Here is a 25,515-nt window from a genome sequence, read left to right as displayed (position 1 = left end):
AAGGCAGCCTGTAAAAGGAAAAAGAAGGCGTATAAAAAATGGCTACATACTAGAACTCAGGTAGACAGAGAAAGTTATGTTGAAGAAAGAAACAAAGCCAAACAGATAATTGCAGCATCCAAGAAGAAATCTTGGGAAGACTTTGGAAACAGGTTGGAGACATTGGAGTGTAATTAGCAGTCTTCGAAAGGGAGGTAAGAAGGAAATGACAAGTATTTTGGACAGGTCAGGAAAACTGCTGGTGAATCCTGTGGATGCCTTGGGCAGATGGAGGGAATATTTTGAAGAGTTGCCCAATGTAGGTGAAAATACGATCAGTAATGTTTCAGATTTCAAGGTACAATGGGATAGGAATGATGATGGAAATAGGATCACGTTTGAGGAAGTGGAGAAAATGGTCAATAGATTGCAGTGCAATAAAGCAGCTGGGGTGGATGAAATTAAGTCAGAACTCATCAAGTACAGTGGAATGTCAGGTCTTAAATGGCTACACAGGATAATTGAAATGGCCTGGGAGTCGGGACAGGTTCCATCAGACTGAACAAAAGCAGTAATCACACCAATCTTTAAACATGGAAACAGAAAAGATTGTAACAACTACAGAGGTATCTCTTTAATCAGCGTTGTGGGTAAAATCTTCTCAGGTATTGTTGAAAGGAAAGTGCGAGTATTAGTTGAGGAGCAATTGGATGAAAATCAGTGTGGGTTTAGGCCTCTTAGAGGTTGTCAGGACCAGATCTTTAGCTTACGACAAATAATGGAGAAGTGTTATGAGTGGAACAGGGAATTGTATCTATGCTTTATAGATCTAGAAAAGGCATATGACCGGGTTCCTAGGAGGAAGTTATTGTCTGTTCTACGAGATTATGGAATAGGAGGCAAACTTTTGCAAGCAATTAAAGGTCTTTACATGGATAGTCAGGCAGCAGTTAGAGTTGACGGTAAACTGAGTTCATGGTTCAGAGTAGTTTCAGGGGTAAGACAAGGCTGCAACCTGTCTCCACTGTTGTTCATATTATTTATGGATCATATGTTGAAAACAATAGACTGGCTGGGTGAGATTAAGATATGTGAACACAAAATAAGCAGTCTTGCATATGCGGATGACTTAGTTGTGATGGCAGATTCGATTGAAAGTTTGCAGCGTAATATTTCAAAGCTAGATCAGAAATATAAGGACTATGGTATGAAGATTAGCATCTCCAAAACGAAAGTAATGTCAGTGGGAAAGAAATATAAACGGATTGAGTGCCAAATAGGAGGAACGAAGTTAGAACAGGTGGACGGTTTCAAGTACTTAGGATGCATATTCTCACAGGATGGCAACATAGTGAAAGAACTGGAAGCTAGGTGTAGCAAGGCTAATGCAGTGAGCGCTCAGCTACGATCTACTATCTTCTGCAAGAAGGAAGTCAGTACCAAGACTAAGTTATCTGTGCACCGTTCAATCTTTCGACCAACTTTGTTGTATGGGAGCGAAAGCTGGGTGGATTCAGGTTACCTTATCAATAAGGTTGAGGTTACGGATATGAAAGTAGCTAGGATGATTGCAGGTACTACTAGATGGGAACAATGGCAGGAGGGTGTCCACAATGAGGAAATCAAAGAAAAACTGGGAATGAACTTTATAGATGTAGCAGTCAGGGCGAACAGGCTTAGATGGTGGGGTCATGTTACACGCATGGGAGAAGCAAGGTTACCCAAGAGACTCATGGGTTCAGCAGTAGAGGGTAGGAGGAGTCGGGGCAGACCAAGGAGAAGGTACCTGGATTCGGTTAAGAATGATTTTGAAGTAATAGGTTTAACGTCAGAAGAGGCACCAATGTTAGCACTGAATAGGGGATCATGGAGGAATTTTATAAGGGGGGCTATGCTCCAGACTGAACGCTGAAAGGCATAATCAGTCTTAAATGATGATGATGATGATGATGATGATGATGATGCAATGACGTAATTTTATATCAGGATCATGTCTAAAAAGTCATAAAATAATTGTAAATAGACTGCTAAGGGTCACTACAACCATTTTATTTGGAGGATTAAAGAAAGTCTGAAGAATGCTGCACAATTATACATTTTCAGTATAGCAGTCATAGTAGATCAAAAAGTCTTTTTTCTATTCTATAGGTTAAGCAGTGCTATATATTTTGAAAAAAAAAAATGTTACTTTAAAATATTATTTTCTGCCTCATTTGTTAGGTTTGGAGGAAGGGGAGAGATTTAAATCTAAGACAGAGAATACACAAGCTGAAACATGAGCTACTTCAAAGTGCTCTTCCATCAGAATCAACAAATGTATCAGATTTCTCTTTGGGTGGAGACATTCCTGGTAAAGATATTCCAGATGGTAAGTATGTGAACTGTGTTTCCTTTTACCTCAAATCCATGCAGTGGTTTAATGGCCACATGCTGCTATATTCACCAGTCTGAATGTGGATTTTAGACAGTTACTCATGCTCATTTAGGCAAAGAATATGATACACAAAAAATGAAAATGCGATAACACACAGAGCAAAGTTTACACAGTTCGCAGACAGATGGTGCATATTGCTTCCCTCCCTTAGGTTAACTTGACAATTGTGGCCTCAGGAAGGGCATCCAGCCACAGTGTGAAATACAGCAGAACTACAATTATCCAAACTACCACTATCTGAATCATCAATTATCCAGATAGCTTTGAGGAAAAAGAAATTTGTACTGTATGACTAAAATTTATAGTTATTATGGTATACAGTACACTTTACATTTGTTTATCATTCTAAAATCAGTTAGCAGCTAATGTATTAAAAGACCAAAATCTTCCAGCAAACAACGAATACATTATTTGCATTGTTGTACATGCATTATTGTACACATAATACATACACTGTTGCATTTATGGTTTCTGTCATTCAGTGCAGCCTACATCAGTCTGTGTCATGATTTTAACAGATACATTGATTTGTCACTATAGTTCTTCCTTCCATGTCTTTTTTGGTTTTGTTTGTGTGTGTTTTAATTTAATGTGTGGAATATGTCTTCTAAAAGGAAATGTGTTGTCTGTCAGACAGAATAAAAGTCCTTGACTACTTAGACAAAGTTGTGAGTGGTAAAACAGTTAGATGAGATTTTCAAATAACTAATGGGAATTCAGCCAGCTAACACTTTCAGCGACCGCCGATATTTTGGCAGGAGAACACCCCGCCATTTTCAAGGCAAACTGCAACGGACAGGCAGCGTACATGCAAATTTAAAACCTCTGTTCTCGGACTGAAGCAGGAAAGATAACACACACACTGAACACTAGTGCCACCAAAGATGACCAAAGTCAGAGCTATCGATAGTGAGACTATGAATTCGCAGGTGAGGTAGCATTGACTCTGTCCCTCTGTTTTTTGACAAGGGAGAGAGCCGGATTCCAAAAAGAGTTTAAACAGAAACCTCCATCCTCCATCCCGGTTGAATTCGCAGGTGAGGTAGCATTGACTCTGTCCCTCTGTTTTTTGACAAGGGAGAGAGCCGGATTCCAAACAGAGTTTAAACAGAAACCTCCATCCTCCATCCCTGTTAATGAGGTTGCTCGCTAATTTAATCTCAACTGCCTCTCTAATAACACAGTCCTAATAGCTGGACGTGCGTGCCAAAATATCGGTGTTATTATATAACATGGGATGACCAGTATCCAAGCAATGTTCGGCAATAGCAGATCTGTTTGGCTGCTGTAATCGTGTGTGCCGTTTATGCTCAATTCATCGGTCCTCCACGGTCCTGATAGTTTGACCAATATATGCCATGCCACAGCTGCAAGGAATACGATATACACCCGCCTTACGCAGTCCAAGATCATCCTTAACGGAACTCAAAAGTGCTCTAATTTTAGATGGAGGTCGGAAAACACATTTCACATCGTATTTCTGTAAAATACGACCGATCTTGTTGGACGTGTTTCCTACGTAAGGCAAAAAGGCAGTAGACTTAGGTGTTGACTCAGAATTATCATCAATCACCCGATGTACAGTTGGTCGATAGCATTATGCACGCTCAATCTGTCTATCACTATAACCATTTTGACGAAATGTAACTTCAAGATGGGACAGCTCAGCTGGCAAAGTCTCAGCTCCAGAAACGACATGTGCCCTGTGTACCAAGGTACGAAGTACCCCATCACGCTGATCCGGATGGTGACAACTATTAGCTTGTAAGTCGGTGTGAGTATGTTTCCTGTAGACTGCATGTCCCAATGATCCATCATCCTTCCTCCTAACCAACACGCCAAGAAAGGGAAGGCAACCATCCTCTTCCACCTCCATCGTAAAACGAATGTTCAGGTGGATCGAGTTCAGATGTTCTAGAAAGGCATTCAAATTCTTCCTACCATGAGGCCAAACAACAAAAGTATCGTCAACGTATCTAAAGAAAATGGTGGGGTGTTCTCCCGCCGAAATATCGGCAGTCGCTGAAAGTGTTACCTGGCTGAATTCCCAGAAGTTATTTGAAAGTTGTATACGCCAGGAGAAACTCGGGTCTCAGTTAGATGAGATGTTTAGCATGGGAATATCAACAATAGCAGACATAAAAAACAAGTCCTTAATTTTAAACATTGTGTTTGTTCTTGAGAATGCAGTGGGAGTTCAGTGAGAAGGGTGGTGAAAGTGGCAGAGAAGAATGGGCTTGAAGAGGCCGGGTGGTTTCTGCAGCAGCAGGCTTTGGAAGGACCTCTTCTAGGGCTGATTGTTTGTGAAAAAGCATAACTTTTAGCCAAGAAAATCAACAGGTTGTCTTCATTTAAAGTGAGCAATAGCTGGCAATGGAATTTCAAGGCACGTCACGATATTTGTGAGTTAGGTTTAAGTGGTGAAAACCTATCAGCAGACCCCAAGTAGAAAATTTTATTCAAAATTTAGGATCTTATGACCCTGAATTTTTAAACAATACAGATGAGACAGGACTTATGTAAAAAGCATTGGTGGAAACATCTGTAGTTTCTAAAAGGGAAACCAGTGCTCTCGACCTTATGGTTACTAAAGACTGGGTTACTATGCTGAACTAGGCAATGGCCTTGCTGCAGTGGTAACACCAGTTCCCATCAGATCACCAAAATTAAGCACTGTCGAACTTAGCTAGCATGTGAATGGGTCACTGTCCAGGTCTGCCGAGTGGCAGACTGGGGTGCACTCAGCCCTTGTGTGGTCAATTGAGGAGCTACTTGATTGAGAAGTAGTGAGACCAATTGCGGAAACTGACAATGGCTGGGAGAGCAGTGTACTGACCACATCCTCCTCCATATCCACATCTGGTGATGCCTAAGGGCTGAGGATGATATGGCAGCCAGTCAGTATCATTTGGCCTTCAAGACCTGTTCAGATCATGTTTGTTTGCTTTATTACGCTGAACTGTGCTAACTCTATGGAAAATTGCAAAATACCCCTTCTCTCAATAATAAAAATGAGAAACCCCCAGGCTTTGAAAAATGTTAAAAACTTTGCATATTTTACAATAATCAACCAAAGGCCTGAATGACTGCACTTTGTTTTGGTACTGGCACAGTTCAGTTTTTGTACCTGATGTAAAAAGAATAAAATACCATAAGGCCATAGGGAAAGATGTTAATTCTGGACAGTTCACTCACCCACCCCACAGAAAGCCTTCTTGATAGAGAAGATGGCTGCAGCCAACGGACCAATCAGTTACTGAAACTGTGAAGCAACATTACAGAAGACAGCTGTTGAGGAAGCTTTTGATAGAAGATGAAAGTGCAGAAGGCATTGTCTCTTGTCACCAAAAATTGAATTTAAAAAAATGCTTTCTCATGGTTGCGGAAGCAAGGAATTTGGTCAAGGCAGCCCAGTTTAAAAAGACTGTGGACTAAATTAAAAGGCATTTCAACCAAAAATGAGATTCAGAAAGATGAAGATGAAAAGAAGTAGTGTGGAAACAAAGAGGAAGAAAGAGAAGCGACAGAGGATGAAATATCACTTGAAAACATAAGAAAGATATGAAGTTTCCTGGCAGATTAAAACTTTGTGCCAGACCGAGACTCCAACTCGGGACCTTTGCCTTCCGCAGGCAAGTGCTCTACCATTGAGCTACCCGAGCACGACTCGTGCCCCGTCCTCACAGCTTTACTTCTGCCAGTACCTCTGTCTCCTACCTTTCAAACTTTACAGAAGCTCTCCTGCAAACGTTGCAGAACCAGCACTCCTGAAAGAAAGGATATTGCGGAGACATGGCTCAGCCACAGCGTGGGGGATGTTTTCATAATGAGATTTTCACTCTGCAGCGGAGTTTGCGCTGATTTAAAACTTCCTCGAAGATTAAAACTGTACCTAGGCAGAGGTCCCGAGTTCGAGTCTCGGTCTGGCACAGTTTTAATCTACCAGGAAGTTTCATATCAGCACACAGTCCACTGTAGAGTGAAAATCTCATTCTATAAGTAAGATACTTTTTAAATTCCAGGACATTCCAGTAGCAGTGCAGGGCTTTGCTTGTGATTTTTTGGACTTGTATACCAAATTCTCATTGATGAAATCGTTGAAAGATTAGATTGGTACTCACCATGTAGTGGAGATGTTGAGTCAGACAAGCACAACAAAAAGACTACTAAACAAATAAATCCAAAAGGCTTACTTCTGAATTAGACAACATAAACGCACACATTCATGCAAACACAGCACACCACTGTCTCTGGCTGCCAGGTAAAATGTTAAATGCAAACATCCAAATATGGACACATTGAGTTGTGCAGGTGCTGGATGTCAGCCTGTTGCACTTGGTCAGTCAATACAGGGATGGTTAATACTGTTTGTGGATGATGCTGGAGCTGTCCAATGATACCACGTAAGTGCCTGAATTGGAGATAGATCTGTCATCGAGCAGGCCAAGGCACCATGTCAAAAATCTGTAGAGAATGTTGGGATACGACAGCAGCATGAGGGTGAGTGTTATGCTGTTGGAAAACACCTCTTGGAACACTATTCTTGATTGGTAACACAACCGATCAAATCACGTAGGTGCGTAGGATAACCATGAGAGTGCTCCTGCTATCATATGAACTTGAATCTCTGATCGTAACTGCAAGAGTAGGTCCAGTGTGTCTAGCACACAGGCAGGTTGGTTGTGGGCCCTCAACTGACCTCCACCTAGCCAACACAGCAGCCATTACGGGCACCAAGGCAGACCCAGCTTTCGTCAGAAAACTCAACAGACCTCCACTCTGTGGATATGATGTTGGCATTTTTGAGATCATCATATATTATTATTATTCTTCTTCTTATTATTATTATTATTATCACCACCAGCAGCAGCACCTACATCATCATCCAGATTCCAATTAAGAACAACTGTGGTATTTCCCTTGTTAGGCAGAAGTACCACAAGATCTTCATTTTCCACAATGCACACAGCCCCTCTCTCTCTCTCTCTCTCTCTCTCTCTCTCTCTCTCTCTCTCTCTCTCTCTCTCTCTCTCTCTCTGCTGATGTTAGATGTGAGATATGCCGTACCACCTGTTCACACTCCACTAATGAACTCCACAATAGGTACGTGTAGGAGCGAAATTCAGTCCATTAAGGGCTAAGGTGGCTCTTTGTTCCAGGTCCTTGTTTAACAGGTTGATGACAATGTGTGCCATTCCATGAGAAGTTACTGATATTTACATGGTTGCAAGTTGCTCAAATTACTTTGTTTCTTTTATATTGCTATGGTGAGCTCTTTGATCAGCTGCCATCGACATTTTGACCCACTCCCAGTTGACAGATGAGAAATTGGCAGGTTAACAGACATAGCAATTCTATAAACTGCATGCATTACTACCAAGTTTGTACCTTGTATGTTGTATCCTTTCTTTGACGATGACCAGGCAGTCTTGCCACCTTTAAAATTTGAAAGAGAGTATTCCAGTCAACATTGTCAAAAGCTTTCTCTAAGTCTACAAATGCTAGAAACGTAGGTTTCCCTTTCCTTAATCTTTCTTCTAAGATAAGTCGTAGGGTCAGTATTGCCTCACGTGTCCTCATATTTCTACAGAATCCAAACTGATCTTCCCCAAGGTCGGCTTCTACCTGTTTTTCCATTCGTCTGTAAAGAATTCGCGTTAGTATTTTGCAGCCGTGACTTGTTAAATTGATAGTTCGGTAATTTTCACAACTGTCAACACCTGCTTTCTTTGGGATTGGAATTATTATATTCTTCTTGAAGTCTGAGGGAATTTCGCCTGTCTCGTACATTATGCTCACCAGATGGTAGAGTTTTGTCAGGACTGGCTCTCCCAAAGCCGTCAATAGTTCTAATGGAATGTTGTCTGCTCCCGGGGCCTTGTTCCGACTCAGGTTTTTCAGTGCTCTGTCAAACTCTTCACGCAGTATCGTATCTCCCATTTCATCTTCATCTACATCCTCTTCCATTTCCATAATATTGTCCTCAAGTGCATCGCTCTTGTATAGACCCTCTATATACTCCTTCCACCTTTCTGCTTTCCCTTCTTTGCTTAGAACTGGGTTTCCATCTGAGCTCTTGATATTCATACAAGTGGCTCTCTTTTCTCCAAAGGTCTCTCTAATTTTCCTGTAGGCAGTATCTATCTTACCTCTAGTGAGATAAGCCTCTACATCCTTACATTTGTCCTCCAGCCATGCCTGCTTAGCCATTTTGCACTTCCTGTTGATCTCATTTTTGGGAATTTTGTATTCCTTTTTGCCTGCTTCATTTACTGCATTTTTGTATTTTCTCCTTTCATCAATTAAATTCAATATTTCTTCTGTTACCCAACGATTTCTACTAGCCCTCGTCTTTTTACCTACTTGATCCTCTGCTGCCTTCACTACTTCATCCCTCAGAGCTACCCATTCTTCTTCTTCTGCTGTATTTCTTTGCCCCATTCCTGTCAATTGTTCCCTTATGCTCTCCCTGAAACTCTTTGCAACCTCTGGTTTAGTCAGTTTATCTAGGTCCCATCTCCTTAAATTCCCACCTTTTTGCAGTTTCTCCAGTTTTAATCTACAGTTCATAACCAATAGATTGTGGTCAGAGTCCACATCTGCCCCTGGAAATGTATTACAATTTAGAACCTGGTTCCTAAATCTCTGCCTTACCATTATATAATCTATCTGATACCTTTTAGTATCTCCAGGATTCTTCCACGTATACAACCTTCTTTTATGATTCTTGAACCAAGTGTTAGCAATGTGTAAGTTATGCTCTGTGCAAAATTCTATCAGACGGCTTCCTCTTTCATTTCTTACCCCCAATCCATATTCCTGTACTATGTTTCCTTCTCTCCCTTTTCCTACTTTCGAATTCCAGTCACCCATGACTATTAAATTTTCGTCTCCCTTCACTACCTGAATAATTTCTTTCATCTCATTATACATTTCTTCAGTTTCTTCGTCATCTGCAGAGCTAGTCGGCATATAAAGTTGTACTACTGTAGTAGGCATGGGCTTCGTGTCTATCTTGGCCACAATAATACTTTCACTATGCTGTTTGTAGTAGCTTACCTGCACTCCTATTTTTTTATTCATTATTAAACCTACTCCTGCATTACCCCTATTTGATTTTGTATTTATAACCCTGTATTCATCTGACCAGAAGTCTTGTTCCTCCTGCCACTGAACTTCACTAATTCCCACTATATCTAACTTTAACCTATCCATTTCCCTTTTTAAATTTTCTAACCTACCTGCCCGATTAAGGGATCTGACATTCCACGCTCCGATCCGTAGAATGCCAGTTTTCTTTCTCCTGATAACGACATCCTCTTGAGTTGTCCCCGCCCGGAGATCCGAATGGGGGACTATTTTACCTCCGGAATATATTACCCAAGAGGACGCCATCATCATATAACCATACAGTAAAGCTGCATGCCCTCGGGAAAAATTACGACTGTAGTTTCCCCTTGCTTTCAGCCGTTTGTAGTACCAGCACAGCAAGGCCGTTTTGGTTAGTGTTACAAGGCCAGATCAGTCAATCATCCAGACTGTTGCCCCTGCAACTACTGAAAAGGCTGCTGCCCCTCTTCAGGAACCATACGTTTGTCTGGCCTCTCAACAGATACCCCTCCGTTGTGGTTGCACCTACTGTACGGCTATCTGTATCGTTTGAGGCACGCAAGCCTCCCTACCAACGGCAAGGTGCATGGTTCAAGGGGGGGGGGGGGGGGCTATAATTGTCACGGAGCATCATGAATTAACACTGTGACAGCACTTTGTGCACAGTTGTTATTTGTATTGTGTGTGCCATTGGGGATGAAATTTGAGAGGTACAGATGTGTTGTTTTATGTATTGTGCCAGAGCTGGGAGTTTAGTCGACATAGGTGTTGGTGCTGGTTGTACGAAGTCTGCAAGAAGGGTGGAGGTTTCCCCATACACTACTTCTGCCAGAAAGGCCAATAGATCTTACTTAAAGGTATGAATACCGAGCAAGACCCAGGGCAGTGCTTCTATCCAGCTATCTGTGTAGCATATGAGTGCAGTCTTCAGCGTTTGGTGCCAGCGTTCCACCAACCCATTACTTTGTGGATGGTACACTGTTGTTCAATTTCATTTTGTGCCACAGAGGGCTTCAAAGAAACCCAACTCAAATTGACATCCTAGTCAGAAGTGATTGTCTCAGGGCAACTCAAGTGGGATATCCATACTTCAATGGATGCACAGGTCGTGGATTCACCCATGATATCTTTTGAAAGGGATCCCAGCATGAGAAATGGTCGATGACTGATAATATTTATATAAACCCTTCTGATTTGGAAAGTATGTCATGATCAGATCCATATGAATACGCTGGAATAGGGTGTGTGGTACCTTGAAGCGACCGAGTGCTGGTGGTGCGTGGTGCCCAATCTTTCTGCATTGGGATGGCAGACAGGTCTGACCCTATCTGTGGCAGTCCCATCTGGCATTAGGTCACACGAATCGTTTGGTCATCAGCCGTATTGTCGCTAAGACGCATGGGTGAGCCAGGTCATTAATTTGGTCGAAAAGTGCGTGGTGCATGGAATCTGGCATGGAAAATCTGATTCTATTTTGTGACACATCGCTCAGTAAGCAGACATTGGTGCCTGACATGGTACTCTGATCAATGCATGAGCTTGATATATTGTTGATAAAGTCTGCGATCAGTGGGTCAAGTTTTCGGTCATATATGAGACTGATGTAGTCTTATGGTACTCTGATCAATGCATGAGCTTGATATATTGTTGATAAAGTCTGCGATCAGTGGGTCAAGTTTTCGGTCATATATGAGACTGATGTAGTCTTATGTGGAAGATGGGTCCGGAAATGTATGCTTTCTGAGGTAAGTATAATAAACATGGATCCAGAAATGCATACTTTCTACAATAAATACATGTTTACAGGAGGTGTTCTATGTGGCATCCATTCATGACTATGTACGCCTCTGCCGCCCTGCATAAGGAATGATGCAGCGTTTGAAGTATACCTGGTTGTTGTTGTACCTGCTGGCATTCGTTGAAAATGTGGCCCTGTAGCTTCACACATCGTTGATTGGCGTGGCGTTGACCAATTCCGTTCCCATAACAAAAGGTCCTCCCCCCCCCCCCCCCCCTCCCGCATGAACCATGGACCTTGCCATTGGTGGGGAGGCTTGCGTGCCTCAGCGATACAGATGGCCGTACCATAGGTGCAACCACAATGGAGGGGTATCTGTTGAGAGGCCAGACAAACATGTGGTTCCTGAAGAGGGTCAGCAGCCTTTTCAGTAGTTGCAGGGGCAACAGTCTGGATGATTGACTGATCTGGCCTTGTAACACTAACCAAAACGGCCTTGCTGTGCTGGTACTACAAATGGCTGAAAGCAAGGGGAAACTACAGTCGTAATTTTTCCCGAGGGCATGCAGCTTTACTGTATGGTTAAATGATGATGGCGTCCTCTTCGGTAAAATATTCCCGAGGTAAAATAGTCCCCCATTCGGATCTCTGGGGAGGGGACTACTCAAGAGGACGTCATTATTAGGAGAAAGAAAACTGGTGTTCTACAGATCGAAGCATGAAATGTCAGATCCCTTAATTGGGCAGGTAGGTTAGAAAATTTAAGAAGGGAAATGGATAGGTTAAAGTTAGATATAGTGGGAATTAGTGAAGTTCGGTGGCAGGAGGAACAAGACTTTTGGTCAGGTGAATGCAGGGTTATAAATACAATATCAAATAGGGGTAATGCAGGAGTAGGTTTAATAATGAATTTAAAAAAATGGTACTGTGAGGAAGCTACTACAAACAGCATAGTGAACGCATTATTGTGGCCAAGATAGACACGAAGCACATGCCTACTACAGTAGTACAAGTTTATATGCCAACTAGCTCTGCAGATGATGAAGAAATTGATGAAATGTATGATGAGATAAAAGAAATTATTCAGGTAGTGAAGGGAGACGAAAATTTAATAGTCATGGGTGACTGGAATTCGAAAGTAGGAAAAGGGAGAGAAGGAAACATAGTACAGGAATATGGATTGGGGGTAAGAAATGAAAGACAAAGCCGCCTAGTAGAGTTTTGCACAGAGCATAACTTACACATTGCTAACACTTGGTTCAAGAATCATGAAAGAAGGTTGTATATATGGAAGAATCCTGGAGATACTAAAAGGTATCAGATAGATTATATAATGGTAAGACAGAGATTTAGGAACCAGGTTTTAAATTGTAAGACATTTCCAGGGGCAGATGTGGACTCTGACCACAATCTGTTGGTTATGAACTGTAGATTAAAACTGAAGAAACTGCAAAAAGGTGGGAATTTAAGGAGATGGGATCTGGATAAACTGATTAAACCAGAGGTTGTACAGAGTTTCAGGGAGAGCACAAGGGAACAATTGACAGGAATGGGGGAAAGAAGTACAGTAGAAGAGGAATGGGTAGCTCTGAGGGATGAAGTAGTGAAGGCAGCAGAGGATCAAGTAGGTAAAAAGATGAGGGCTAGCAGAAATCCTTGGGTAACAGAAGAAATATTGAATTTAATTGATGAAAGGAGAAAATATAAAAGTGCAGTAATTGAAGCAGGCAAAAAGGAATACAAACGTCTCAAAAATTAGATCGACAGGAAGTGTAAAATGGCTCAGCAGGCATGGCTAGAGGACAAATGCAAGGATGTAGAGCCTTATCTCACTAGGAGTAAGGTAGATACTGCCTACAGGAAAATTAAAGAGACCTTTGGAGAAAAGAGAGCCACTTGTATGAATATCAAGAGCTCAGATGGAAACCCAGTTCTAAGCAAAGAAGGGAAAGCAGAAAGGTGGAAGGAGTATATAGAGGGTCCATACAAGGGCGATGCACTTGAGGACAATATTATGGAAATGGAAGAGGATGTAGATGAAGATGAAATGGGAGATACGATACTGCGTGAAGAGTTTGACAGAGCACTGAAAGACCTGAGTCGAAACAAGGCCCCGGGAGTAGACAACATTCCATTAGGACTACTGATGGCCTTGGGAGAGCCAGTCCTGACAAAACTCTACCATCTGGTGAGCACAATGTACGAGACAGGCGAAATTCCCTCAGACTTCAAGAAGAATATAATAATTACAATCCCAAAGAAAGCAGGTGTTGACAGATGTGAAAATCACCGAACTATCAGTTTAATAAGTCACAGCTGCAAAATACTAACGCGAATTCTTTACAGATGAATGGAGAAACTGGTAGAAGCCGACCTCAGGGAAGATCAGTTTGGATTCCGTAGAAATGTTGGAACACGTGAGGCAGTACTGACCTTACGACTTACCTTAGAAGAAAGATTAAAGAAAGGCAAACCTACGTTTCTAGCATTTGTATACTTAGAAAACGTTTTTGACAACGTTGACTGGAATACCCTCTTTTAAATTCTAAAGGTGGCAGGGGTAAAATACATGGAGCGAAAGGCTATTTACAATTTGTACAGAAACCAGATGGCAGTTATAAAGAATCAAGGGGCATGAAAGAGAAGCAGTGGTTGGGAAGGGAGAGAGACAGGGTTGTAGCCTCTCCCCAATGTTATTCAATCTGTATATTGAGCAAGCAGTAAAGGAAACAAAAGAAAAATTTGGAGTAGGAATTAAAATCCATGGAGAAGAAATAAAAACGTTGAGGTTCGCCGATGACTTCGTAATTCTGTCGGAGACAGCAAAGGACTTGGAAGAGCAGTTGAACGGAATGGACAGTGTCTTGAAGGAAGGGTATTAGATGAACATCAACAAAAGCAAAATGAGGATAATGGAATGTAGTCGAATTAAGTCGGGTGATGCTGAGGGAATTAGATTAGGAAATGAGATACTTAAAGTAGTAAAGGAGTTTTGCTATTTGGGGAGCAAAATAACTGATGATGGTCGAAGTAGAGAAGATATAAAATGTAGACTGACAATGGCAAGGAAAGCGTTTCTGAAGAAGAGAAATTGGTTAACATCGAGTATAGATTTAAGTGTCAGAAAGTTGTTTCTGAAAGTATTTGTATGGAGTGTAGCCATGTTTGGAAGTGAAACATGGACGATAAATAGTTTGGACAAGAAGAGAATAGAAGCTTTCGAAATGTGGTGCTACAGAAGAATGCTGAAGATTAGATGGATAGCTCATATAACTAATGAGGAGGTATTGACTAAAATTGGGGAGAAGAGGAGTTTGTGGCACAACGTGACTAGAAGAAGGGATCAGTTGGGAGGACATGTTCTGAGGCATCAAGGAATCACAAATTTAGCATTGGAGGGCAGTGTGGATGGTAAAAATCGTAGAGGGAGACCAAGAGATGAATACACTAAGCAGATTCAGAAGGATGTAGGTTGCAATAAGTACTGGGAGATGAAGAAGCTTGCACAGTATACGGTAGCATGGAGAGCTGCATCAAACCAGTCTCAGGACTGAAGACCACAACAACAACCTTTGTGGTAACACACATGGTCCTATTAATCTATCGCCAAGTATACCAGCCTGTCTGTTGATTGAGAATCTGTGTTGATGCCCTCTTTCCTGTATTGCTTGGAAATTTACATCTGCCCATAGAAGATGGTTATGAAAATTCACACCACCATCTCTTGTGAACACTGCCTCATCAGTAAATAAAATCTTGGATGTGAACATTGGATCTGTGGTACACTTCTGCGACAGTCACTGACAGAAACACCATCTGCCATGACAATCTTATGGCGTTAGGGCCTGAATGCGCTGGAGATGATATGGGTACAGCAATTGCTGATGAAGTACCCCCCAGACAATAATGTGAGACAAACATTCTGCTGTGCTAATTGTCGCACACTGGTCCCAGGGGTTTCTTCCACTGAACATAGCACATGCTCCTCCATGTCAGGCATATGGACTGTGCGGGGCCTTCCACTGTTAGTCTTCTGAGGTGCAAGTGTACCTGTGTCTCTTAAATGCTGGAAAAGTCTGCTGAATAGCTTATCAGAGGGCACTCTGTGCTGTGGATGTTTCTCAGCATAGAGAAGACGGGCTCGCAGACTATGTCCATTGGCTAAACCATAGCAGAATATCATATCTCCCATTTCACTTGTCAATTAGTACGCTGCCATTGCTAAGAGATAGTCGAAGAGAGAAAATGTTAATTTTCTACACCATCTGTGCATACATACAGACAGACAGACAGACAGCACAATAACAGTAGATATATAACTGAATCCCCATTTGGGAGAAAGTAAAACACCATGATACGTACTCAGGGTTGGCAGGACTGTACAATGAGGCACATAAACACAATGAAAACTAACATAGCTTACATAATGACTCGAACCACACAACTGACTGCAGACCACCTAATGTTAGGTAGAGTACTGTGAGTAAGACATCATAATACCCTGCTGACGCATTTGACGGAGCACCATTGCAATGACTGTGTTAATATATGCAACCAAGCTTCACACAGCCCTTTCTATAAACACATGTTTATCTCGGAAAGTATGCCTTTCTGGACCCTTATTTATTGGACTTATTTTTCTTGTTTTGATGAGTACTACCACCTTTCAAAGTACTTTAAACATAGCTGCGCAACAGCAACGGTTCCACGTAATCAGATTAAGAGCAGCCGACCAGTTGCAAAGGATAAAGTAATCTTTACCTAGGTTTCAATAGATATAAATCTATCTTCTTCAGAAGACGGCAGTATTATAATAACATGAAGCGATATGTCCTTATCGTTTTTACAAACATCTGCATAGTTTCATTAGTCAAGTAAAATATAGCCCTGAGAACAGGCTTTGTCAGACAAATAAAATAGGTACATGGAAGTTGGAGAGCTTATGCGCTCTCCAACTTCCATGTACCTATTTTATTTGTCTGACAAAGCCTGTTCTCAGGGCTATATTTTATTTGACTAATGAAACTATGCAGATGTTTGTAAAAACGATAAGGACATATCGCTTCATGTTATTATAATACTGCCGTCTTCTGAAGAAGATAGATTTATATCTATTGAAACCTAGGTAAAGATTACTTTATCCTTTGCAACTGGTCGGCTGCTCTTAATCTGATTACCTTTCAAAGTATTTGACACTTTTTTTGAACTCCTGTATATAAAAAAAGTATATAGCTTATGTCCCTCTGAATGTTTATTAGAGTATATATAAACATCTGAAGTAAATTGGTCTAGAACATTTTGAGATTTTTGGTAACAATGTTAAACAGTGACTTGTCTTTATACAGTAGTATACAAAATATGTTAATTATATACTGTACATATTAAAATATAGCTGATGTCTGTCTGAACATTTATTAGAGCATCACTTAGTCCATTATTAAAGTATTGTGTAGAAATTTGAAGAAAATCAGTCAAGACTTGCCATTATGTAGTAGGATAGAATTAAAATAAATATGTAAATAAAAGTGAGATTGCAGAAGTTAAAAAAAAAAGGAAAAGCAAGAATCAGATCCACATCTGTGTTGACACTGCACCTGTGTTCACCAGGGTAAAATTGCAGAGTAATAGTGCTACTTCTATTTAAAAATGATGGTTGCCAAGCTATATAAATGTGGAAAAAATCCCACATGTAGGGCTATAGCCAACCTACCATCTTGAATACTGGTTGTGGAGAATGCTCAAAAGGTACCGAATAAGAACACATAGCCTAAAACATCTTGAAGATCTAGAATTAAATCAAAGATAATGATTAAAGTGTTCTGTTGAGAGACATATAAAGAGAGTTGTTCATCAGCAGACCTAGTTGGTTTTTAGATTTATAATTTTGTTTCAGTCATAATATATGGAGCCTCTACAAGTAATATTTATAAGTAGATTCATTTTGATGCCTAAATATATATTTTGTTTAAGAACTGATTCTGAAATAGTTTTTTTCATATACTACTAACAAAAAGTTGTGATTTCAGGAGCTGAAGAAGATGCCACAGAGGAGACTGAGTTTCATTTGATGTTCATTCAGTCAATGGTGCAACTGAAATCAGCTGTTAGTACCTGTACATTTCTGAGGGCATCTGTCTTGAAAACAATTGTTAACTCCATGGCTACAGATGTCTTATATCCTGGCAAAGAATTTGGTGCAGAACATAACACTTCCATTTGTGACGTGGAATCAGTATATTCTTTAAACACCATGCAAAGTGGGCCGCAAATGACTGAGGACTCAGGATATGGTAGTGTTGAAGTAGGGAAGGAAAGTGACAGGAAAATTCCAAGTAGTCTTTTGAAATACATATTGTGTGATTCTGATGCCAATGACCTCATTGTAAAATCTGTTGAGACAGTGCTTAGTTATTTGGAGAAATCATTGTCAGGTGATGATGAAGGAATTCTGGAAAAAATTGTGAGAGACTGGAGGAATTCTCTCCTTGAAGATGCTGTAAACATTTTAACTGATACAGTAAACATATTAACTCAGTATGACCAAGGTTCTGGTGAATGTCGTTCAGCTTGCTTGGGTTTTATCAAAAAACAAATCCATAGGATACTAACTCCAAGTAAAATATCAAAGGTAAGTCATTATTGTACTTGGTTTTAAGTGTTGTGGTTTATAAGTCTCTGTTGTTGAAGAACATTTGCAAATTAATAGCTTAACAAAACAACACTTAATTCTTAAACTATGAATAATTTTAGAACACCAATAACTTTTTGCTAAGGTATTAAGTTAGACAAGAGGCTGTATGAGCTGTGAATATATGCATGCATGTGTGTTGAGGTCCGCTCTCCCTTGGATTTGAAGAGATCATCGGAAACGTATCTCTCAATAAACTATTCAATTTATCCCAACCCCCTTGATCAGAAATAAAAGTGGTGGCTATCAGGGAACAAAGGTGCCAAAAAACTAGTTAACATATGAAGCCCAAACATGGGAACTACAGAAAACACCTTCAAATGCAGACAAAACCTATACTACGCTTAATATAACTAATGATGATGTGAGATCAAACCAGTTACAGCTTAGGAATCTTGGATTTTCAAAAGTTTTATTGTGCTGTACACGAACTGCATGTGAACTTGGTGTAGTTTCCATGGGAACTACTGAAAACAACTTCAAATGCAGAAAAACCTGTACTAATCTCCGTGTGGCTATCTTAATGTGAGATTGAACTCATTACTGCTTAGGAATTGTGGTTTTGGTGTAGTCAAATAACTGGCTATCAAAAGCAGATCTATAGACAAAAATTCAGGTTTTCCTGGGGGAGATTTAGGATTAGGTGTTTCCTATAATAAATCACTGAAAATGTGCAGAAGGTGTGGTTCTTTCTCTGAAAGTTTGAACCACATTATTTATAGTTGTACATCATTCACGCAGTGTGACTATGAGGTAGTCAACATACTATACCAAGAGATTTTGGACACTTCAATAAAAGGAAAAATTAAAATGCCCTGCTGAAAATGGAAACCATTCCCTAACTTTGAAAACCCAGATTTCCAGATGTATGCTGACCATACAGTTCCAACCTACTGGTCAGTCAGTCACAATAGGATATCATTATAGTGACAAAAGAATAGTATCTTCCTCATAAGTAACAAAAACATTTAAAAACATTTAGTAAAAAAATTAAAAATATTCAAACAAGACCAAGAAACAAGTGGACCACTCTTTTGTTGAGCACGCTGCCAAACAAGACATCCTTCATTTCAATGACTGCTTTACAGCCTGTGCCATATGGACCCTTCTTACCAACACCAGCTTTTCTGAATTGTGCAGATGGTAGCCTTCTCAGCAGTATATCCTATGTTTCCATAACCCTCTTGGCCTCAACCTTCATTAGTCATGTCCTCTCCCATCCAGCCCCTTCCCTGTTCCCATGCCAGCACTACACAGCCCTCATTCCTCCATCGCACCCAGTCTTTTTACTTCTATCCTTTTCCGCAATCCCGCCCCCCTCTCCGCTGCCCTCCGTCTAACCTCCTGACTGCTCATAGTTGCCCTACCCTCTTTCCACCTCATCCATGCATGCTCCCCAACAGCATGTAACTGTCCGCCAGCTTGATGAAGGCCTCACTTGCCAAAAGCTATATTTTTGACAGTCTTCTTGTTGTGCATCTCCACTATATTGTGAGTAGTAACTTTGCTTTTCACAGTATTGTTACATTCCATCCTGGATTTTCCATTGTTTGAAATGTTCAAACATGGCATTCCAAATAAAAAATAGCAGGAGCTAGTGAACTTCATAACTTCCAATAATTATGTCAAGCACAGGAATTATCCAGAAGAGATTTCCAGAAAATCTGAGATTGACCTCAAGAAAATGCTACATCCTTTGATGTTTTGCTGCTAGTAATGCTCTTTTTACTGTTAGTCTGTTGCTTTTGTTTTAATGACATGTATGTGCCTGTCAAAATGCTTTTGTGTCATTTTTCTGTCAGTATCTTTTCTTGATGTTGTTGCAAACTATGTGAAACTAAGATTATAACCATTGTAAAGGTGTGAACATTGAATTAAAGGGCAACGACAAGGACAATAATAATAAAAATAATTACTTATTTATTATTTTATATTTTGAGCTTAGCATTTACGGGCTGCTTGTTGACAACCAATCTCGCTTTCACTTTCATGGTATTGTTTGTCAGCCAGATTTGACGTCCTGCCAGCATCTTGTGAGTTAATGAATTAGTACTTACTTTTGCTCCTCTGGTAAAAGCCCTCTCCAGCTTTCAGTTTTTGATTCCACCACAAAACCCTGATAGCATTTCACCAACCTTTTGATGTTATACCTGTCATTATTTGATTCAAGAACACCCATATTGTATATTTCTCACTTTCTTTGAATCACCTTTTCTTAAATGGCTTTGTTTTAGCAAATTCTATATTTTCTTCATGAGGCATGGGAAATCCTGTTGGAAGATGTGCCCATAGAACAGTTTTCTTCTTCTTCTTTTTCATCTTGCTGTAAATTTTTTAAAACTGGATATCGGTTAAACTTGCCTGTGAGCTCATCTGCTGCCTAAGAACTTTTGTAGTGCCCTATGTTCTCTCTTTAAGTCACTGGCTGAGTTGTCCCCTTCAGTTCATTCCCCAAAGCCTACAAACCTTTTGGTTTTACAAGAGTGCAGTAATGTCTTAACTCGGATGTTCGTAAACTTCAACGCCATCTTATTATGGATGGTTTTAGTTGATTGCTATGCTCTGATTTCTGGATACTAGTTGCCTCTTGTTCTGGCCTATTCTGTTGGATTAATTCACCTAGGTACTTAAACTTCTTGACTCTTCCAGTCCTCTTGTGGTCCGTTATCATCCATTGTGGCCCATTGCTGATTTTTGTATATTTCCTCTTCTTAAGAGAAATTTGTAGTCCTACTATCTCTGCTGTTTATTTAAGATGCTATATCTTCCTGGTTGCTGAGCTGCGGCTGTTGACAAAAATAGTCAAGTCATCCAAAAAAAGCCAGACTGCCAGCATACCTCTTTTGAGTTTGGGACCTAACGGAAACTGATCTTCATTTCCTCCTCCTTTGTTATATTCTCCTCAAATGACTTTTTCTGAGGTACAATTGTAAAGAAGAAGAGAAAGTCTATCTCCTTGCCTGAAACCAGTCATTATGTCAAAGGTCTCTCAAATATGGTTCTTGACTCTGATATTGTATTGATGAGAGTTTGCTTAATCGCATTTCTGGATGCACTGACCAAATCAAATGCTTCCATACCATTTAATAACAGTCCTTGGTCAATCAAGTCATATACTTTTATTAAGACAATAAATACTAGCACATAATCAAACCCTCCAGTCTTCTCGTGGTAATCTTCAGACTGGAAATTTGTTCTGGACAGTAAACCAGCCTTTGTTATTGACTTTTGTTTCATGTGCATGTGTAATAATCACTCATGCTATAGAAGACCGAGCCACAAAATGATGATTATGTATGTTTTATTCAATATTCTTTACTATGTTTATCAACAGTTTTGTCTTTGCAACTGTTCCCAATTATTATGCCTAAGCACTTGAAGTGCTGAAGCTGCATATCTCTTCATGAGGCATCCCATGTGTGTATTTTTAAACCTATCTACTGTTTCTTCTCATAGGATATTTGGAAGCCAGTTTTGACAGCAGTTTCATGAAGCTTCTCGTGGGCATGTCTAACTTCAGTGGTAGCATTGGTAATTAGTGCTAGACATTTTATATTGGTTTGTTTACTTTTTGTTCTCATATTTATTCCATGTTTTTCTTTCTGTCATATTTTGACAACTATTACCAAGGACCAAAGTTAAAAAGAGTGGAGATAACACATCACTTTACCTTGTGCCTGTTGATATTTCGTAATATTTGGAGATTTCATGGACGAATTTTACTTTAGAGTTTATCTTTCTTCAGGTATGTAGACTATGTTGTTTGTTTTGTTATTGGCACTGCATTCATGTGGAATATTAATAAGGGTGGTGCAGTCACTTCAGTGTCATAATGACAGTGTTATGAAAAGTATAGATGGCTACTCACCATATAGTGGGCATGTTGAGTCACAGATAGGCACAACAAAAAGACTGCTCCACTGTCTCTGTCTTCCGAGGCCAGACAATGTGGCCTTGGCAGCCAGAAATGGTGATCATGTGTGTGAGAGCTTTATTTGTGTGTGTGTGTGTGTGTGTATGGGGGGGGGGGCATTCTAACTCAGAAGAAAGGTTTTTGGCTGAAAGTGTACTTGTTTAGCAGTCTTTCTGTTGTGCCTGTCTGTGACTCAACATGTTTTTAGGAAAAAATCTCCAAACATGATCACTGTGATATCAGTTAGCGGTGCTATAGTATCATTTTGAGGTTTCATATACACATTGTCACGCCTATCAAAAGCCCACCTGATATTCACTGATTGTCCATTTCTGTCTGTTGTTCTGATCTGCCAAGAAGGACACTGAAGAATATTTTTAGGTCAGTGTCAGGAAAGTAATGCCTAAGTAATTGTTTCAGTCCATATTGTCTTTTTGTGTGTTGTGGATGAATCAAAAAAAGTTGTGACAATCTGTAGGAATATCTTCGCTGTTCCACATAGTCAAAAATGATGGCTTGTAGTCTGTCAGTCATGAGCTTGCCTCTCATCTTGAGCATCTTAGCTATTACACTATCTTTCCCCAGCCATGTGCTATTTTTGTAATGTTACATACCTCACTATTTGTCAGTAGTACTTGGTCTTCGATGGCTGTCATAGCTGTGTTGGGAAATACCAGAGTTCCAAGCACTAATACAAAGCACCAATGCTCAAATTGTTATAGGCACTGAATGCTGGCTAAAGCCAGAGGTAAGTTCAGCCAAAATTTTTGCAAAGAGGCTAATGGTGTTCCAAAAGGATAGGCTAAACAAAATTTTTGCAAAGAGGCTAATGGTGTTCCAAAAGGATAGGCTAAACAAAATGGGTCATGTCTTGTTTGTTGCTGTTAGAAGTAGTTTACTTTGTAGTGAAATGGTAGTTGATAGTTCCTTTGTGTTAGTATGGGTAGAGGTCACTCTTGGCAACCTGAGTAAATTAATAACTGGATCCTTCCACCGACCTCCTAACTAAGATGGGTCAATTGCTGAAAGGTTCAAAGAAAACTTGAATCTAATTTCAAACACGTACCCAACTCATACAATTATAGTTGGTAGTGACTTCAATTTACCCCCAATATGGCAGTAAAAATACATGTTTTAATCTGGAGATTAGCACTATTTCAGATATAGTTTTGTGCTTAACACATTCTGAAAATATTTTGAGCAGTTGGTTCATGAGCCCACTCGAATAGTAAGCCGTTGTAAAAACATACTTGACCTCCTAGCGACTAGAGGTCTGCATTATCTCCGATTTTTACCGGCGAGTCCCGCTCGCCCCTCTGGCTCTCGGGAGTATGCAGCCGAGCGTCCTCTTCCGCCGGATGTGGGCAGCCGATCGCCAGCACTCAGCCGAGTGCGCCAAACGCTCGGCCGGTCACCAGTAACCGGTGGACTCAGTGCCAGCGAGCGGCACTTCGTCACATTCCTTGAGATCAGAGGCCACCGCTTCATATTAACCACTCACTTATTTCTTTTACAAATGTCTTTCGTTGTTTACTACCAGTTCTATGACCTAAATAATACACTTGTATATGTTACATTTGATGTCTGTTAATATGTTGCAGACTACTGGAGTTTAACCTTTGAGGTTATCATGTATTCCAGTAATTGTAACGTTAAAAACTGCAATGTCTGTATTTAGTATTTTGCTATGTTCGGTAGACAAACGGGAACACAGTAGTCTAATCATGGGCTATGTGTAGCTTATCTCCAAACTTGGCCACGTATACGCTGTACTAATATTGAATGCAGGGTCGGGAAGGAATGACGGAGTTAAAAGTAATACTCACGAAATTTTGTTGCACAAACGTTAATTTCTGAACAAATTATGACCTGTAAATAACATTACAAGTGAATCATGAGTATACAATTTGGTTTTCGTCTTTGGTGCTCCCTGATACACAGGCATCATTTGTGTTCCTAGAGCTATTACTACAGCTGGCGGTTTGAACTTCCTCCTGTGAAGTCAATGAAAGTGGAATCATACATTTACAGAGTTTGAGGAATGTTTCCTTCCTTGTGATTACGTGGTATGTTGTGAATACTTATGTAATTGTGATGGATCAATAAGAGATCATCCACCTTGTCTGATTCCAGGCACGATCTTTTGCTGGACAGCAGGTGACCGGCCTGGCTAAAATTTCTCTCGCTGGCAGCACTAGCGGCAAGAATACAGAGAACTCTTCTGGCTACTACCGACAGCCTTGGAAATAACCCCGCATGCATTTTCCACCACTGCAAAATTTGTCTCGGCACAGCTGTAGTCGGATTTGGAGAGCAAAAGGTACCTGTTGAGTTCATTGGTAGTAACTGTGTGTCCATCTTCGTCATCCTCATCCAAACTCCAGTCCATCCTGGACTTTTTCATGGGAAGAACTTGGTCACAGTTTGTTTGAATGAAAACATCCGTAAGATATTCCTGTCACCTTCCAATATGTATACACCGTAGTTAGAATTACTTGTTACTAAACGACTATATTTACGGTGACATTTTATATAGCACTCCGTCTTCAGGCCATAAGTCGCCCACCGGGACCATCCAACTGCCGTGTCATCCTCAGATGAGGATGTGGATAGGAGGAGTGTGTGGTCAGCACACCGCTCTCCCAGTCATTATGATGCTTTTCTTTGACCGGAGCCGCTACTATTCGGTCGAGTAGCTCCTCAATTGGCATCATGAGGCTGAGTGCACCCCGAAAAATGGCAACAGCGCATGACGGCCTGGATGGTCACCCATCCAAGTGCCGGCCACGCCCGACAGGACTTAACTTCGGTGATCTGACGGGAACCGGTGTATCCACTGCGGCAAGGCCATTGTGACATTTTATATATATTGCACAAATTACATCAAAACACATTGTGGAATGTTTAATCTGCGAAACCTTTACCAAATATCACATTGTAGACTTAATAAATGTTGATCTAACGAAAGATGGCAGATTAGACAAACAAACATTTGTTTACTAATTGGTTTCAGTGAATGAACCTTACCCTTTACGGTCAGTTCCAAGTACAATCATCGAACTTCAGCATACGCGGCTTGCTTTTTGTCTGCGTGAGTTTCTTCAAATGACGCCGTGATGGCCATAGAACCATGGGAACGTAATGGATTGCCTTAATTTTGCACTTCTCTGTGATGAAGTATGCTGCTCTCCTTTTTATTTTCACCATGAGCTGAAAACAAAACCCAATATACATAACTGCACTCTGATAATTCAACAGTTGTATAAAGGATCGTAACCTATAGAAAGTGTTCTAACCTCGTTGTCACTGTCTATTGGTTCACAATGATGTAACAGACTCTTGTACCACGGCAGCACACGTTCCAGCGTTGTTATCTTTGCAGTTTCCAAATCCAAACTCGCTTCTTTAAAAGGGGGTTAGAAAAGCGACAACGTCTCGTACGTACCCTTCTTGGAAGGTTTCTAAGAGTGTCGATTGCACCTGGGATTCTAGTAGGTCTCAAATATCATCGATTTGACTTATGACGGAATTGAGCATTAACAGTATACTGTTCCATCGAGTTACAGCTTCTTGCTTCACCGAGTGCCGCAGACACCCCGAGTGACCCGATCTTTTCAAATAGCCTACTATAGCTGTTGCTGATAGTAGACACG

General features: G+C 40.5%; 1 protein-coding gene across 1 annotated transcript in view; it reads left to right on the top strand.

The window, feature by feature from the left end:
- Window positions 1-25,515, top strand: part of LOC124778822 — a 161,879-nt gene that overhangs the window by 73,022 nt on the left and 63,342 nt on the right. Inside the window, exons 3-4 of the mRNA XM_047253670.1 lie at window positions 2,200-2,347; window positions 17,288-17,889. Of these exons, the coding sequence (XP_047109626.1) occupies window positions 2,200-2,347; window positions 17,288-17,889 (750 nt within the window). The remainder of the gene's footprint in view (window positions 1-2,199; window positions 2,348-17,287; window positions 17,890-25,515) is intronic.

Source organism: Schistocerca piceifrons, chromosome 1 (genome assembly GCF_021461385.2).
Source record: "Schistocerca piceifrons isolate TAMUIC-IGC-003096 chromosome 1, iqSchPice1.1, whole genome shotgun sequence".
NCBI classification, from domain to species: Eukaryota; Metazoa; Arthropoda; class Insecta; order Orthoptera; family Acrididae; genus Schistocerca; species Schistocerca piceifrons.
Note: the sequence above shows the minus strand (reverse complement) of the source record. Positions and strands in the feature narration are given on the sequence as shown.